Raw genomic sequence first — 16,515 nt, 5'->3', positions numbered from 1 at the left:
GATTCAAACAATTGTGTAATATTGGGCTGTGGAAATTAAAAAAAAAATTGTTTCCCACCAAAATGTTGTTTTAGCCCAAGTTTTTAATTTTTTAAAGACTATTAGGAGAATATGGACCACATAATTTTTCACGCAATTTTTCCTGAGTATGCCAATATCCTTCATGTGGTTGGAAACTACTTTTCAGGCACAGTGCAAAGCTCAGAAGGGAAGAAGCGCCATATTGGAGTTCCGATTTTGCTGGAATGCTTTGAGGGTGCCATGTCACATTGGCAGAGCCCCTGAGGTGCCAGAACAGCGGAAACACCCCATAAGTGACCCCATTTTACAAACTACACCTCTCAATGAATTCATCTAGGGGTGCAGTGATCATATTGACAGCAAAGGTTGGTCTCAGAATTTTACATCATTGGTTGGTGAAGAAATAATTAACAAACATTTTTAACACTAAAATACTGTTTTAGCTCCTGATTAGCAATGAGCGAGCATTTACAAGCATGCTCGGGTGTTTTCCGAGTATCTTTGGCGTGCTCAAAGGTTATGTTTGAGTTAGTGTGTGCATGATTTCCTGTTCGTTAGGCATTCCTCACATGTATTAAAGCTGTCAGTCGCAAATCATGCACATGGAGTGACTCAAACATAACATTCGAGCACGCCGCAGATACTAGGCAAGCACCCAAGCATGCTCGCCGAAAGGGTTAACCGAACACGCTCGCTCATCACTACTCCTGATATTTCATTTTCACATGGTGAAATTAGTAAAAAAAGGCCCCATAATTTGTTACACAATCTCATCTGGATGTGGAAATACCACGTGGCTGTACAGTAATATTTGGCCGCACGGCAAGACTCAGGAGGGAAGGAGCGCTATTTGACTTTTGCTGCGCAGATTTTTCTAGAATAGTTTGCAGACTCCATATACAGAGCCCCTAAGTGTCTGAAGAGCAGAATCCCCCCTCAAGTGACTAATTTTTGGAAACCACACTCCTTTGGGAATTCATCTACGGGTGTAGTGATGATTTTGACTATATGGGTGTTTTCCAGAAATAAACAGTGGAAGTTGATGAGTGAAAATTGCAAATATGCCATTGTAGTGCCCATATATTGTAGTGCCTGACTCGTGCTTCTGGAGACACACACACCCCATAAATTAGGAGGGTTCTCCTCACTACATTAATGGAAAACATTTGGATGCTAACTGTGGTTTAGGCACATTGTGGGGCTCAGGACAGAGGAGGCATGTGGATTTGGGAGTACAAAGATCACAGGATTTTTTTTGCAGCAAGCCATGTCGCTTTTAGCGAGCCTTTATGCTACCAGTAACATGGACACACCCTATATATCTGTTAACAGGTTAACTGGGGCTTTGTTTTTTGTGGGTTGAGTAGAAGCTTTTATTGGTGGCATTTTGGGGTCCAGAACATTTTGGATCAATTCACATTTATCCTGCGCTCTACGCTGAGCACTTACTTTGGGGTTTCTATCTAAATCTCTGAAATACGTGATTCAGATGAAACCCAGAGGCAGCAGAGTTACACTGGACTCTGTCTGGACTCTGTTCAGTGGTGTCCTTTTTTTTTTCAAAAGTGCACAAAACTGTGGCCGATGGCACTTTTATGCATGCAGACACCGCTGGATCACAGGTCAGACAGCATCCACAGTGCCTCCATCTGCCTCACTATAGGGACTCTTCCACCGGGGGTTCTGTCTGAATCACATATTTCAGAGATTTACCCAGAAACCCCAGTGTAAGCGCTCAGCGCAGAGCGCAGGATAAATGTGTGCCGATCCTTACTGCAATCTTTGGGAGGCAGAATGAACAAATAAACAGTAGGTGAAGAATTGGTTTTATATATTTTCTATGCCATTCCTCGTGTGGTATAAGTGATTAGACGACTTTATTCTTCTGGTCGCTTTGATTACAGTGATACCAGATTTATATCGTTTATTATGTTTTCCTGCTGTCAGTTTTTTTGCATAGCCAAATATTGAGAGCTGTAGCTTTTATATTTTTTGGCTGACAGTCATGTGAGGGCTTGTTTTTTTGGGATGAGTTGACGTTTTTAATGGTACCATTTTTTGGCACATAACTTTTTTGATTGCTTTCTATTCCAATTTTGGGGAGGTCGAAATAGCAAAAAACTGCAATTTAGGAATTGTTTTTCTATAATTTTTTATGCAGCTCACTTTGTGGTACAAATGATAAGGCACCTTTATTCTTCGGGTCAATACCATTACACCGATACAAAAATTATATAAATGTGGTATGTTTTGCTGCTTTTTTTAAAATAAAAACACTGTTATAGAAAAAAAATGTTTTTGCATCACTTTATTCTGACAGCTGTAGCTTTTTTATCTTTCCACTGACGGAGCTAAATTAGAGCTTGTTTTCTTGGCAGGACAAGATGACATTTCAGCAATACCATTCCTATTTAAATGTTTTTTTTTTTATCTCATTCTATTCTATGTTTTGTTCGACTGTACATGATAAAAAAAACAACAATTTTTGCTACTTTTTTATTATGGTGTTCACTTAAGGGATTAAATAATGAGACATTTTTATAGATCAGGTTGTTTCGGATGCAGCCCCCTTCCTCTCGTAGCTTTCTAAATGCTGTGATCTCTATTGATCCCGGCATTTAGAAGATTAAGAGCCATACTGATTCTTCTCCACTTCTCCCTCTCTATTGGGTTAATGTGCAGAGTACCAGGTGTACTTAATTATATGTACCAAATGTCCAGGGTCTGTATGTGGGGCAGACACGGCAAAAACTTAGAACAAGGATGAATTCTCATTGCCACACAATAAAAGAAAAAAAGAATAGATCTACCTGTGGCCAAATATTTTTGTATCCCTGATCACAGCATCACGGACATGAAATTACTGGTATTAAAAGGTAATTTCAGATCTCAGAGAGACAGAAGAGTCTGGGAGTACAAACTCATGACAACCTTTGACATTCAGTGCAGGAATGAATGTGTCGCATGGATTTATGTCTTTCTATATCAACTAAGGAATGTGCTCCTCAGACCTTGTGGGGGCATCAGAACCATGGACCAGACCTCAATCACAGGACAATAAAACTTTCACACTCCTTATCTATGAACTATTCCAATATTTACGGCCACAACTGTTTATCCCTCTCCCATAATGATACAGTGGGTACGGAAAGTATTCAGACCCCTTTAAATTTTTCACTCTTTGTTTCATTGCAGCCATTTGGTAAATTCTAAAAAGTTCATTTTTTTTCTCATTAAAGTACACTCTGCACCCCATCTTGACTGAAAAAACAGAAATGTAGAAATTTTTGCAAATTTATTAAAAAAGAAAAACTGAAATATCACATGGTCATAAGTATTCAGACCCTTTGCTCAGTATTGAGTAGAAGCCCCCTTTTGAGCTAGTACAGCCATGAGTCTTCTTGGGAATGATGCCACAAGTTTTTCACACCTGGATTTGGGGATCCTCTGCCATTCTTCCTTGCAGATCCTCTCCAGTTCCGTCAGGTTGGATGGTGAACGTTGGTGGACAGCCATTTTCAGGTCTCTCCAGAGATGCTCAATTGGCTTTAGGTCAAGGCTCTGGCTGGGCCAGTCAAGAATGGTCACAGAGTTGTTCTGAAGCCACTCCTTTGTTATTTTAGTTGTGAGCTTAGGGTCATTGTCTTGTTGGAAGGTGAACCTTCGGCCAAGTCTGAGGTCCAGAGCACTCTGGAAGAGGTTTTCAACCAGGATATCTCTGTACTTGGCCGCAGTCATGTTTTGTTCAATTGCAACCAGTCGTCCTGTCCCTGCAGGTGAAAAGCCCCCATAGCATGATGCTGCGACCACCATGTTTCACTGTTGGGATTGTATTGGGCAGGTGATGAGCAGTGCCTGGTTTTCTCCACACATACCGCTTAGAATTATCACCAAAAAGTTCTATCTTCGTCTCATCAGACCAGAGAATCTTATTTCTCATAGTCTGGGAGTCTTTCATGTGTTTTTGAGCAAACTCTGTGCGGGCTTTCATATGTCTTGCACTGAGGAGAGGCTTCCGTCGGCCACTCTGCCATAAAGGCCCAACTGGTGGAGGGCTGTAGTGATAGTTGACTTTGTGGAACTTTCTCCCATTTCCCTACTGCATCTCTGGAGCTCAGCCACAGTGATCTTGGGGTTCTTCTTTACCTCTCTCACCAAGGCTCTTCTCCCACGATTGCTCAGTTTGGCTGGACGGCCAGGTTTAGGAAAACTTCTGGTGGTTCCAAACTTCTTCCATTTAAGGATTATGGAGGCCACTGTGCTCTTAGGAACCTTGAGTAATGCAGAAATTCTTTTGTAACCTTGGCCAGATCTGTGCCTGTCCACAATTCTGTCTCTGAGCTCCTTGGGCAGTTCCTTTGAGCTCATGATTCTCATTTGGTCTGACATGCACTGTGAGCTGTGAGGTCTTATATAGACAGGTGTGTGCCTTTCCAAATCAAGTCCTATAAGTTTAATTAAGCACAGCTGGACTCCAATGAAGGAGTAGAACCATCTCAAGGAGGATCACAAGGAAATGGACAGCATGTGACTTAAATATGAGTGTCTGAGCAAAGGGTCTGAATACTTATGATCATGTGTTATTTCAGTTTTTCTTTTTTAATAAATTTGCAAAAATTTCTACATTTGTTTTTTTTTTCAGTCAAGATGGGGTGCAGAGTGTACTTTAATGAGAAAAAAAAATGAACTTTTTAGAATTTACTAAATGGCTGCAATGAAACAAAGAGTGAAAAATTTAAAGGGGACTGAATACTTTCCGTACCCACAGTAGTTCTGTTTCCCATCACTTGTCTCATCTATTACATTATTTCTGTGTCTTATTGTGTATAAATATGTGACTCTTCACATTTTGTGTTATTCTATGCCTGATTAAGAAGCCTGAGTAGTCTCGAAAGCTTGCAATTTGTTACCATTTTTTCAGTTAGCCATTAAAGGTATCAACCACTGAGGACTCTCAAATCTTAATATTTTTCTATCTACTGGCTAACACGGCACAAAGATAAATATTTTCCCTGTATCAAAGCACCAGAGCAATTTTTCTGCTATTTCACCTCTCAGTGCTTCACACACAGAAAGTGTAAAGCCGCTCGGTGTTCCCACCCACTATGTTACCCATTTATGGTCTCCACACAGTATGAAGTCCCACCCCCACACAGTAAGATGACCACCACACCACACTTCACATTACATTCTAATGAATACTGCTCTTTAAAGTAATGCTTTTTTTAGTGACTGTGAATATCTTCCATCTACAGTTTTTTGCTGAGACGTAATAGCAGATATTTGGGGGTGTGGATCCCTTCTTCCATCAGATAACCTTGAGTTATTTGCAAATTGAAAACTCTTGGGAAACAATTAAGTAAACATTGTATTCTGTGATGTCCCTCGTGGAAAAATGATATAATGTCGAAATGCAAACAGAGAGGAGACCAAAGTGCCCTGAATGTACCACGTATTGTGATAGATCCTATCACCGTGCGGGGAAGAGAGGTTGCAATCTCAGAACCTGTTCTCAACACAATAGAAAGTGGTTACCACCCTGAAGCTTACATAGTATGTGGTAGAATCAGGGTGTGAGAGCGGCCGCTCCGGTAATTCCTCAAATGTGGAAACATGCACAGTGAAGACGAGGTGTGGAGTAGAATAATCCTTCTTAGAGTATTCATCACCTGGAGAAAAGTATTGGGACACACGACTTAATCATTTCATCAAGGTTTTTAACTCAGCCCCATTGCCACACATGTATAAAACCACAGACTTAGGTCAATCTGCCTTTACTTACGTTCATACCCCCTCCAGGCGCTTCATCGCTGCATACCAGCCTTATATCACCAAGCACAACGCTGAGCGTCGGATGGAGTGGCGTAAAGCTAAAGAGCTCACTGATACCAGTGAGGTCCTGGAGTAACAAGTCAGATCTTGACATTTCTTCCCTTCTATATATTCCATCACCTGTGGAGAAGTGGCAGGAACGGCAGCAACTCAGAGACCCCATAACGTTACAGAGCGGGAATTCTCGAGGCTTGCTCTTTGTTTTACATAGATTTTAACATCTGTGCTATTGTGTAGGAATAAGTAAATTAGCATTATTGTATTTTGCATTACGCTATGTACTTATTCATGTGTGTATGACATAAGAAAATCAATTGATTGATACTGCGCGCTGCTATCTACATCATCCATCCTGTTACTTCACCCCGACATACGATTTATGTAAATTATTAGTAGACCTAGGCAGAACTTTACATTTATCCTCAGTGAACCTCATCTAATGGACGGATACGTCAAGCCCCACAAAATAACATCTAGTGCCACTTCTTACCGTAAATTCTCTTTTCTTTAATCCGAAGCAAAGGGGATTCTCTCCTCCTGGAAAGAGGTGATGGCAACTAGCCAAGATTAATCGTTAGTTATCTCGCCCTACTGATCCCCATCCTCACTTATGTTCTTAGATAATCATTTCATCAACTAAGAAATAAAAACGTCATTTGACCATTTCTGGATATTGCACCAATTTCTTATCTCTTCCGTTATTCTCCTCCGATAAGGCCACGTTCACATGTTCAGTATTTGGTCAGTATTTTACATCAGTATTTAGAAGCCAAAAAACAGGCGTGGGTGAAAAATGCAGAAATGGTGACGTGTTTCTATTATACGTTTCCTCTGATTATTCCACTCCTGGTTTTAGCTTCCAAATACTGATGTAAAATACTGACCAAATACTGAACGTGTGAACGTGGCCTAACAGATAATCAGAAAATACCCAGATCGCCGCATTCTGCTCAGATATAGCAGCTGAGTAATATAAAATCATGGCAGCTTTTCAAGGCGTGTCGGAAAGTGAAATGTTTTTTGCATATTTATATGGTGGGCTCAAGAATCCCCACTACGACACCAGCGGATATATCGGCGTGCACATCTGTCTGGTGGACAGCAGATGGCCCTCTGGTTTCCAAGGCTGATGTCACCGGGTGTGTCAGGTGTAATAGACAGTCGCTCTGGATCTGGCTGTAGAAGGTCACTGCACTTGGCATTACAGACGCTTTCTTAATCCTTCCTTTAAAACCCAGCGGCGACCTCTCTTCTGCATCTGATTGACACACCCTTGCCTGGGAGTTAAAAGCCCTCAGTTTGCTCCAGGCAAAAGCCAGTGATACTTCTATGTACATTTGTGCATGCTTGGAGCACTATCTGTTGGCTGGCTTCTTCTCTGGTGCCCTTGGGGAAAAGTGGCATTACTTCTCTGGTGTGTGCTCAAGATAAGTTCATCCCCTGTATTTGTCGACCTTGTTGTCTTTAGTTTGTAGTGGGGCCTGACCAGTGATTACCCCTCCCCCTCACTATCTAGGGCCTAGCTCTAGGGACATTCAGGGCTTAGGGTCCTGCTTGGTGATAGGTGTAGAACCAATATAGGGATGATAGGGGAGGCAGGGTGAAATTAGATTTGCCTAGGGGTCTCCACTCCCCCTTTCCCTAGTGTTTGGGCTTCCTCCCCATCTTCCCTTCGCGTTGCACTTAGTCTTTCCCACACCTTGCGTGACAGCTGACTTTAAGTTTATATTTCTGATGAAAAAAATAGTTTTCCAGTATTTCTTAATTTTTGGTTTTGGCGCACTTTCTTGTGCTGGAGATCAGCAGGCATGACCGCCACCTCCCATTATAACCAACATATAAAAAGTTATGGGGTGAAGAATACAGAATCTGACAATATAACCTCCAGGATTAACAACTGAGGAGCGTCAGAAATGCTGCTTGTCCAGTTTAGGTCCTTCCTTTGTACCCGCCTCGTGTTTTACTTCTCTTTGTACACTCTAAGCTCGGCGTCCAGGTAAGACCTTCTTCTCTGTTGTATATACAAAAGGGTCACTTGTTTTTAGGGTGGATGATATTACACGGATCGGGTCACAAACTTCCAGACAGATCCAATCTAGGCCAAGTTCGCACCGTTTCTTTTGACTGTTGAAGCCGATAAAGAAATAAACCCCCTGTAGACACAAAACACAGGACAGGTGGCGGATACATTACATATAGTAAGAGGTAGCCCAGGACGCACGCAGCGCGGACACAAAGTGTGAGCGAGATTCTCCGACAACTCGAGCACAGAGAAAAGCGCTATATATTTATTTTGCTTGTGTAGCCATGGCACGCCTCGGCATAGCTTCTCCTTACTTAAAATGGAGAAAACGGCAGCATAAAAAAATATATATATATTAACCCTTTAAGCGCTGTGACTGCAGCACGTACGGGATACGGCCGCATTATGGAGTCACTGGTCAGTATCAACTTTGCCATTATTTTTCCCATTTTTAATACTTTTATTCCACGGGTCGGAACGATTATGACCATCGGATTTAAAGTATTTCTTCTGCTCCCAGTAGCACCAGCAGCAACAACAACAAAAAAAGAAATGTCTCAAGATAAACTCTTCCAAAATGCTTTCAAAACCACTTAAGGAAAGGTAAAACTTATCCAAAATCTCCTAGAAAGCTATGTGAGATGTTTCGAGCCCAGTTGACTTAATCGTAGTCAAAAAAGACCCAAAAGAACTCTGTGTAATAGACTAAATGTAATGTTTTCCTTTCCAGGAATTGTACTATTTGCTAGGACTGATGGATGGTAAGGATGCCTCATCTTCTTTCTACCTTATATTACTGTTTTTGGTGAATGCCTTACAATCTCCATATAACTAGGACATGGCTCCTATCAGTGAATACCGTCATATAGCTGCTGTGTATTGTCCTGGATAGCGTTTTCTCAGCGCCACTCACTTCTGCGTCGGGACGTGAGCAGCATGGACGACCTTGAGCCTGCACATGCCTGCACCATAAAGTGACGCCTTTGAGCAATAACCAGACAATTAAACTATTCTTTACGACTATGCGGATGAAAAATGTTTACTACTGTTTAGCCATGATGACAGGACAGGCAGCTAAGTGCAGGCTAGACCCGGAGGCAGAGTCGAAGGAGTTCCCTGATCTTATCCATTGCCCCCAACATGAGAATCCTCAGGTTATGGTCCCCAGAATACAACTGTACATTTAACCCCTTCACCATCTTGAGATTTTTCATTTTTGCGTTTTCATTTTTTGCCCCCCTTCTTCCTAGAGCCATAACTTTTTTTTTATTTTTCCGTCAATATGACCATGTGGGGGCTTGTTTTTTGCGGGATGAGTTGTACTTTTGAATGACGCCATTCATTTTACTATACAGTGTATTGGAAATTGGGAACAAAAATTCCAAGTGCAGTGAAATTGCAAAAAAAGTGAAATTCCACAAACTTTTTTTTTTTTTTTTTTACCACGTTCACTAAATGATAAAACTGACCTGCCATTATTATTCTCCAGGTCATTACGAGTTTGTAGATACCAAACATGTATAGGTTCTTATTTATTATTTAAGTGGTGAAAAAAAATCCAAAGTTTGTAAAAAAAACAAAAAGCAACATGGCGCCATTTTCCGAGACTCATAACGTCTTCATTTTTCGTGATCTTGGGACGGGTGAGGGCTTATTTTTTTACCCTCTGAGCTGACGTTTTTATTGATACAATTTTGGGATAGATACGATGTTTTGATCATCCGTTATTGCATTTTATTGCAATGTTGCGGCGATCATAAAAATATAATTCTGGGGTTTTCATTTTTTTCTCTCGTTGCACCGTTTACCAATTGATTAATTCTTTTTATATATTGATAGATTGGGCAATACCATTTTTTTTTTTTGTTGTATTTTGAATGGGGCAAAAGGGGGGTGATTTGAACTTTTTATATTTTTAATTTTTTATATATATTTTTAAAAACATTTTTATTTACTTTTTACTGGCTTCAATAGTCTCTTTAGGAGACTTGAAGCTGCGATCGTCTGATCACTTGTATTACACATAGGAGGGAGGGCCTCAGCCTCATCTGCTATGAGCGCCAACAGCAAGGCAGTGCTCAAAGCAGATCTGCAATGACAACCACAGGGGTCTCCTGTAAACCCAGGGTTGTCAGGCCAAACCATTGGCGCCCCACAATCATGTAACATAGTAACATAGTTTTTAGGGTTGAAGGAAGACTAAGTCCATCTACACTGCTCAAAAAAATAAAGGGAACACTTAAACAACAGAATATAACTATAAGTAAATCAAACGTCTGTGAAATCAAACTGTCCACTTAGATGCAACACTGATTGACAATCAATTTCACATGCTGTTGTGCAAATGGAATAGACAATAGATGGAAATTATTGGCAATTATCAAGACACCTTCAATAAAGGAGTGGTTCTGCAGGTGGGGACCACAGACCACATCTCAGTACTAATGCGTTCTGGCTGATGTTTTGGGCACTTTTGAATATTGGTTGTGGTTTCACACTCGTGGTAGCATGAACCGGACTCTACAACCCACAGAAGTTGCTCAGGTAGTGCAGCTCATCCAGGATGGCACATCAATGCGAGCTGTGGCAAGAAGGTTTGCTGTGTCTGTCAGCGTAGTGTCCAGAGGCTGGAGGTGCTACCAGGAGACAGGCCAGTACACCAGGAGACGTGGAGGGGGCCGTAGGAGGTCAACAACCAAGCAGCAGGACCGCTACCTCCGCCTTTGTGCAAGGTGGAGCACTGCCAGAGCCCTGCAAAATGACCTCCAGCAGGTCACAAATGTGCATGTGTCTGCACAAACGGTTAGAAACCGACTCCATGAGGGTGGTATGAGGGCCCGACGTCCACAGATGAGGGTTGTGCTCACAGCCCAACACCATTCAGGATGCTTGGCATTTGCCACAGAACACCAGGATTGGCAAAGTCGCCACTGGCGCCTTGTGCCTTGTGCTCTTCACAGATGAAAGCAGGTTTACACCGAGCACATGTGTCAGACGTGACAGAGTCTGGAGACGCCGTGGAGAGTGATCTGCTGCCTGCAACATCCTTCAGCATGACCGGTTTGGGAGTGGGTCAGTAATGGTGTGGGGTGGCATTTCTTTGGAGGGCTGCACAGCCCTCCATGTGCTCGCCAGAGGTAGCCTGACTGCCATTAGGTACCGATATGAGATCCTCAGACCCCTTGTGAGACCATATGCTGGTGCGGTTGGCCCTGGGTCCCTCCTAATGCAGGACAATGCCAGACCTCATATGGCTGGAGTGTGTCAGCAGTTCCTGCAAGATGAAGGCATTGAAGCTATGGACTGGCCCGCCCGTTCCCCAGACCTGAATCCGATTGAGCACATCTGGGACATCATGTCTCGCTCCATCCACCAACGTCACGTTGCACCACAGACTGTCCAGGAGTTGGCGGATGCTTTAGTCCAGGTCTGGGAGGAGATCCCACAGGAGACCATCCGCAACCTCATCAGGAGCATGCCCAGGCGTTGTAGGGAGGTCATATAGGCACGTGGAGGCCGCACACAATACTCAGCCTCATCAGGAGCATGCCCAGGCGTTGTAGGGAGGTCATATAGGCACGTGGAGGCCGCACACAATACTGAGCCTCATCAGGAGCATGCCCAGGCGTTGTAGGGAGGTCATACAGGCACGTGGAGGCCACACACAATACTCAGCCTCATTGTGACTTGTTTTAAGGACATTACATCAAAGTTGGATCAGCCTGTAGTGTGTTTTTCCACTTTAATTTTGGGGGTGACTCCAAATCCAGGCCTCCATTGGTTAATAAATGTGATTTCCATTGATGATTTTTGTGTGATTTTGTTGTCAGCACATTCAACTTTGTACAGAACAAAGTATTCAATGAGAATATTTCATTCATTCAGATCTAGGATGTGTTATTTCAGTGTTCCCTTTACTTTTTTGAGCAGTGTAGTTCAACCCATAGCCTAACATGTTGATCCAGAGGAAGGCAAAAAAAACCCTTGTGGCAAATACCAAGCTCCACATTGGGGAAAAAAATTCCTTCCCGACTCCATACGACAATCAGACTAGTTCCCTGGATCAATGCCCTATCAAGGAATCTAGTATATATAACCTGTAATATTATACTTTTCAAGAAAGGCATCCAGGCCCTTCTTAAATGTTAGTAGTGAATCACTCATTACAACTTCATGCGGCAGAGAGTTCCATAGTCTCACTGCTCTTACAGTAAAGAATCCGCGCCTGTGATTATGATTAAACCTTCTTTCCTCCAGACGTAGAAGATGCCCCCTTGTCCCCGTCTCAGGCCTCAGAGTAAAAAGATCAGTAGAAAGGTCTTTGTACTGTCCCCTCATATACTTGTACATAGTAATAAGATCACCCCTAAGCCTTCTTTTTTCCACAGTAAACAACCCCAAGTGTAATAACCTGTCTTGGTATTGCAGACCCCCCAGTCCTCTAATAACCTTGGTCGCTCTTCTCTACACCCGCTCTAGTTCAGCTATGTCTTTCTTATACACCGGAGACCAGAACTGTACACAGTATTCTAAGTGTGGTCGCACTAATGACTTGTATAGAGGTAAAATTATGTTCTCCTCATGAGCATCTATGCCTCTTTTAATGCATCCCATTATTTTATTTGCCTTTGCAGCAGCAGCCTGACACTGGCCACTAAACGTGAGCTTGTCGTCCACCAATACACCCAGGTCTTTTTCAGTGACAGTTTTGCCCAGTGTTTTACAATTAAGCATATAATTATACATTTTATTTCCTCTGCCCAAGTGCATTACCTTACATTTATCCCCATTAAAGCTCATTTGCCATTCATCAGCCCAAGCTTCTAGTTTACATAGATCCTCCTGTAATATAAAATTGTCCTCCTCTGTATTGATTACCCTGCAGAGTTTAGTGTCATCTGCAAATATTGAAATACTTCTCTGTATGCCCCCTACAAGGTCATTAATAAATATGTTAAAAAGAAGGGGGCCCAATACTGACCCCTGTGGTACCCCACTGTTAACTGAGACCCAGTCTGAGAGTTTTCCATTAATAACCACCCTTTGTTTCCTATCACTGAGCCAATTCTTAACCCACATACATATATTTTCCCCTATCCCCATTGTTCTCATTTTATGTATCAACCTTTTGTGTGGAACCGTATCAAAAGCTTTTGAAAAGTCCATATACACAACATCCACCGCATTTCCTTGGTCCAGTCTGGAACTTACGTCTTCATAAAAGCTGATCAGATTAGTCTGACAGGAACGGTCCCTCGTAAACCCATGTTGATATTGGGTCATGAGGTTATTCTTCTTCAGATACTCTAGTAAAGCATCTCTTAGGAAACCCTCCAGGATTTTACCCACAGTAGAGGTTAAGCTTACCGGCCTATAATTTCCAAGTTCAGTTTTGTCCCCTTTTTGAATATTGGCACCACATTTGCTATACGCCAGTCCTGTGGTACAGACCCTGTTATTATGGAATCTTTAAAGATTAAAAATAATGGTCTATCTATGACGTTACTTAATTCCTGCAGTACTCGCGGGTGTATCCCATCCGGGCCCGGGGATTTGTCTACTGTAGTGATTTTTAGACGCCGCCGTACTTCCTGCTGGGTTAACAGGGGCGCCGATGGGCGGGTCTTATAACGCACTTCCAGTGAAGCCATGTTAAATGCCGTTGTCACAGATTGACAGCGGAATTTAACATGTTAACAGCCGTCGGTGGATCGCAATTCCACCCGCGGCTGTTAGGGGCACATGATCAGATCAGCTGTCATGTGTCGAAAAGGTGCATGCTCAGCGCCGGAGCCCGCATCAAAGAGGGGGAGGCACCTATGACGAACCTATGCATCATAGGTCATAAAGGGGTTAAAAGGTGCTATAGTGCAACGTGACCGTTCCTGCGCCTATTTCACCCATGGCAGCAGGAAGCCTGCTTAAAGGAGCATTCCCATCTCCAAGATCCTATCCCAATATGACCTTAGGTATCCATGGTTGCGTCCACTGATGAAGTAACAGTTAGGTAGCTGCTAGTGGTCGTAACCTTGGATACCTAAGCAGGGGTGGATTAAGAGTAGCAAGGGCCCCGGGCAGTTTAGAAGGCGCGGGCCCCCCCCCCCACCTGATTTATCACGTGACATGTCACATGATCCCCTGTGATAGATCATGTGATAGTTCACGGGAAATTAATTTGGCACAATATTAATTGTGCTGCCTCATCTGAGAGCAGCACAATATTGGGGCAGATACCCTGATTCCAGTGATGTGTCACTTTTTCAGCTGCTTGTTGTCATTTTGAGAAAATCACCGTTTTATCTGCTGCAGATCTAGCAGCTCTCTGAATGCTGCGCTCTGTATAGCCCCGCCCACACCACTGATTGGCAGCTTTCTGCCCATGCTCAGTGTACACAGAAATCTACTGATCAGTGATGGGGGTGGGGTCCTACAGAACTTACTAGTCATCTAGTGATAATTACCATCTGACAAATCAATGATTTTATCAAAACAACACTAAGCAGCCCAGTAAGTGACACATTACTGGAATCAGTGCCTCTAACCCTACATTATGCTGCTCTCAGATTAGGTGGCAAAAACCTGATGACAGATTCCCTTTAAAGGAGCTGTAAAGACAAAAAAGTTTGTATTAAAAAAAATACAAGCCATTTGTGAAATTAACTTTTTTTCATTGTTAATTCACATTAGACTGTATCTTCAACACTTTTGTCAGCAGGTCTTATTACAGACTCTGAATAGGGCAGCTCTCTCCCTCTCCCTCAGCAGAAAGTCACAGCATGGTTAAAAAATGGGATCTTTTATGATTTTCTCATAATAAATAAAAAAGGACATGCAAGTCCTCCAAACTATTTTCCGTTTCTCTATAGGCGAGGTCCTAAATCTTTCTTGTTCTTTAGTTGATCACATGTCAAAAGGCAAAGCATTTACTATGAACTCGCCTAAAAAAATATACACTGGGAGAGTAATATCATCATCTGCATGTAAATATTCCTTGACTCTAAGGGCTCGCTCACACTGTCGTATAACACGGCCGAATGCTATGTGATGTTTTATCGGATAGGACTCGGCCCTATGTTATACTATGGGACAGTGCGATTATTGGCATGAGAAAATAATCTCATTCGATATTCGGACCATGTGCACCCATACAAGTCTACGGGTGCACGTAAAACATTGGACTGCACTCGGATGTCATCCAAGTGCGGTCCGATGAACACTCACAGAGACTATGGAGAAGCTGGAGAAATTAAGTTCTCCATCTTCTCCATATCTGTGCCGCGAGAGAATCGGATCACACTCAGTTGAAGCTCTGACAGAGTTTGAGCCGAGTGTCATTAGCATAATTGACCCTATTCTCTTGCATGAGAGAATATATGGCTTAGTGAGTGGACCCTAAAACTGAATAGTAGTGACGGACAGGCACCTCACAAGCGGGATCCATGTAGCTCTCAGATGTCATGTAGGTAGGGCTTCATTCCATGGGGTAGGGCTTAATTTCAAGGTATATAAAAAAAATGGACTTCAAATAAAAATTAAATGAACACAAAAAGCACTAATTGAATTATTTTTTTCGTATTTATGTTTGCAGCCCCTTTAAAAACCCTTTGAGGACCAAGGCACATATATGTCCCAGAGTTTTAAACTGGAAAAAAATTTGATTGAATAAAATTTAAGGTCCTCGAAGGTTTAAGTAGGTCATAAATTCATATGAATACTTGCTCATACAATTGCACATGCCAAAAGATGAAGAACAGAATCAAAAATATGACATTAAGTGGAGCACTTACAGGTATTCAAGGTGAAAGAGACCAGCAAAGGCATCGTCTCGAATGACAGTAAATGAGTTAGAATTCAGCAAGCTGAAAATGAGGAGAGCAGGTTAGAAGCGACCCAGACTTTATGGTGCTCAGAATTAGTCAAGCAGAATTTGACTGCTGTTGCAAAGCACTGAGACTCCCGCAGTGTATAGATGGCGCCGTGCGGCCTCCCGCTGTGTATAGATGGCGCCGTGCGGCCTCCCACTGTGTATAGATGGTGCTGTGCGGCCTCCCGCTGTGTATAGATGGCACCGTATAGATGGCTACGTGCGGCCTCCTGCTGAGTATACATGTATAGATGGCTACGTGCGGCCTCCTGCTGAGTATAGATGCCGCACGGCGCTCCCCCCAGAGACAGCAGGAGGCCGCACAGCGCCATCTATACTCAGCGGGAGACCGCACGTAGCCATCTATACACAGCAGGAGGCCACATGGCGACATCTATACTCAGCGGGGGGCCGCACGTAGCCATCTATACACAGCGGGGGGCCGCACGGCGCCGTCTATACATAGCGGGGGGCCGCACGTAGCCATCTATACACAGCGGGAGGCCGCACGGCGCCCCCCCCCAGAGACATCAGGAGGCCGCACGGCGCCAACTATACTCAGCAGGAGGCCGCATGCAGTCATACACGCACACAAACATATACAGACACGCATAAACACATTTGAAACACAAAAATACATACAAACAGACATCACACAATGACATTTGCCCACACACACACACACACACAAACAGACAGACATCACACACACACACCTGCCCACACACACACACCTGCCCACACACACACACACCTGCCCACACACACACACACA

The 16,515-nt window shown here is 43.0% G+C and overlaps 1 protein-coding gene across 4 annotated transcripts in view; it reads left to right on the top strand.

Moving 5' to 3' along the window:
* Positions 1–7,737: 7,737 nt before the first annotated feature.
* LOC141153946 (NACHT, LRR and PYD domains-containing protein 3-like) overlaps positions 7,738–16,515 on the top strand; it is an 85,600-nt gene continuing 76,822 nt past the window's right edge. Inside the window, exons 1-2 of one of the 4 annotated variants that reach the window (XM_073639252.1) lie at positions 7,738–7,849; positions 8,607–8,637. In XM_073639252.1, the coding sequence (XP_073495353.1) occupies positions 8,631–8,637 (7 nt within the window). In that variant the 5' untranslated portion in view covers positions 7,738–7,849; positions 8,607–8,630. Of the gene's footprint in view, positions 7,850–8,402; positions 8,480–8,606; positions 8,638–16,515 lie in introns of those variants that run through there. The other 3 variants (XM_073639254.1, XM_073639253.1, XM_073639255.1) reach the window with 3 other exon arrangements.

This window comes from Phyllobates terribilis, unplaced genomic scaffold (genome assembly GCF_046119375.1).
Source record: "Phyllobates terribilis strain yellow unplaced genomic scaffold, ASM4611937v1 Scaffold_7__3_contigs__length_470593459, whole genome shotgun sequence".
NCBI classification, from domain to species: domain Eukaryota; kingdom Metazoa; phylum Chordata; class Amphibia; order Anura; family Dendrobatidae; genus Phyllobates; species Phyllobates terribilis.
Note: the sequence above shows the minus strand (reverse complement) of the source record. Positions and strands in the feature narration are given on the sequence as shown.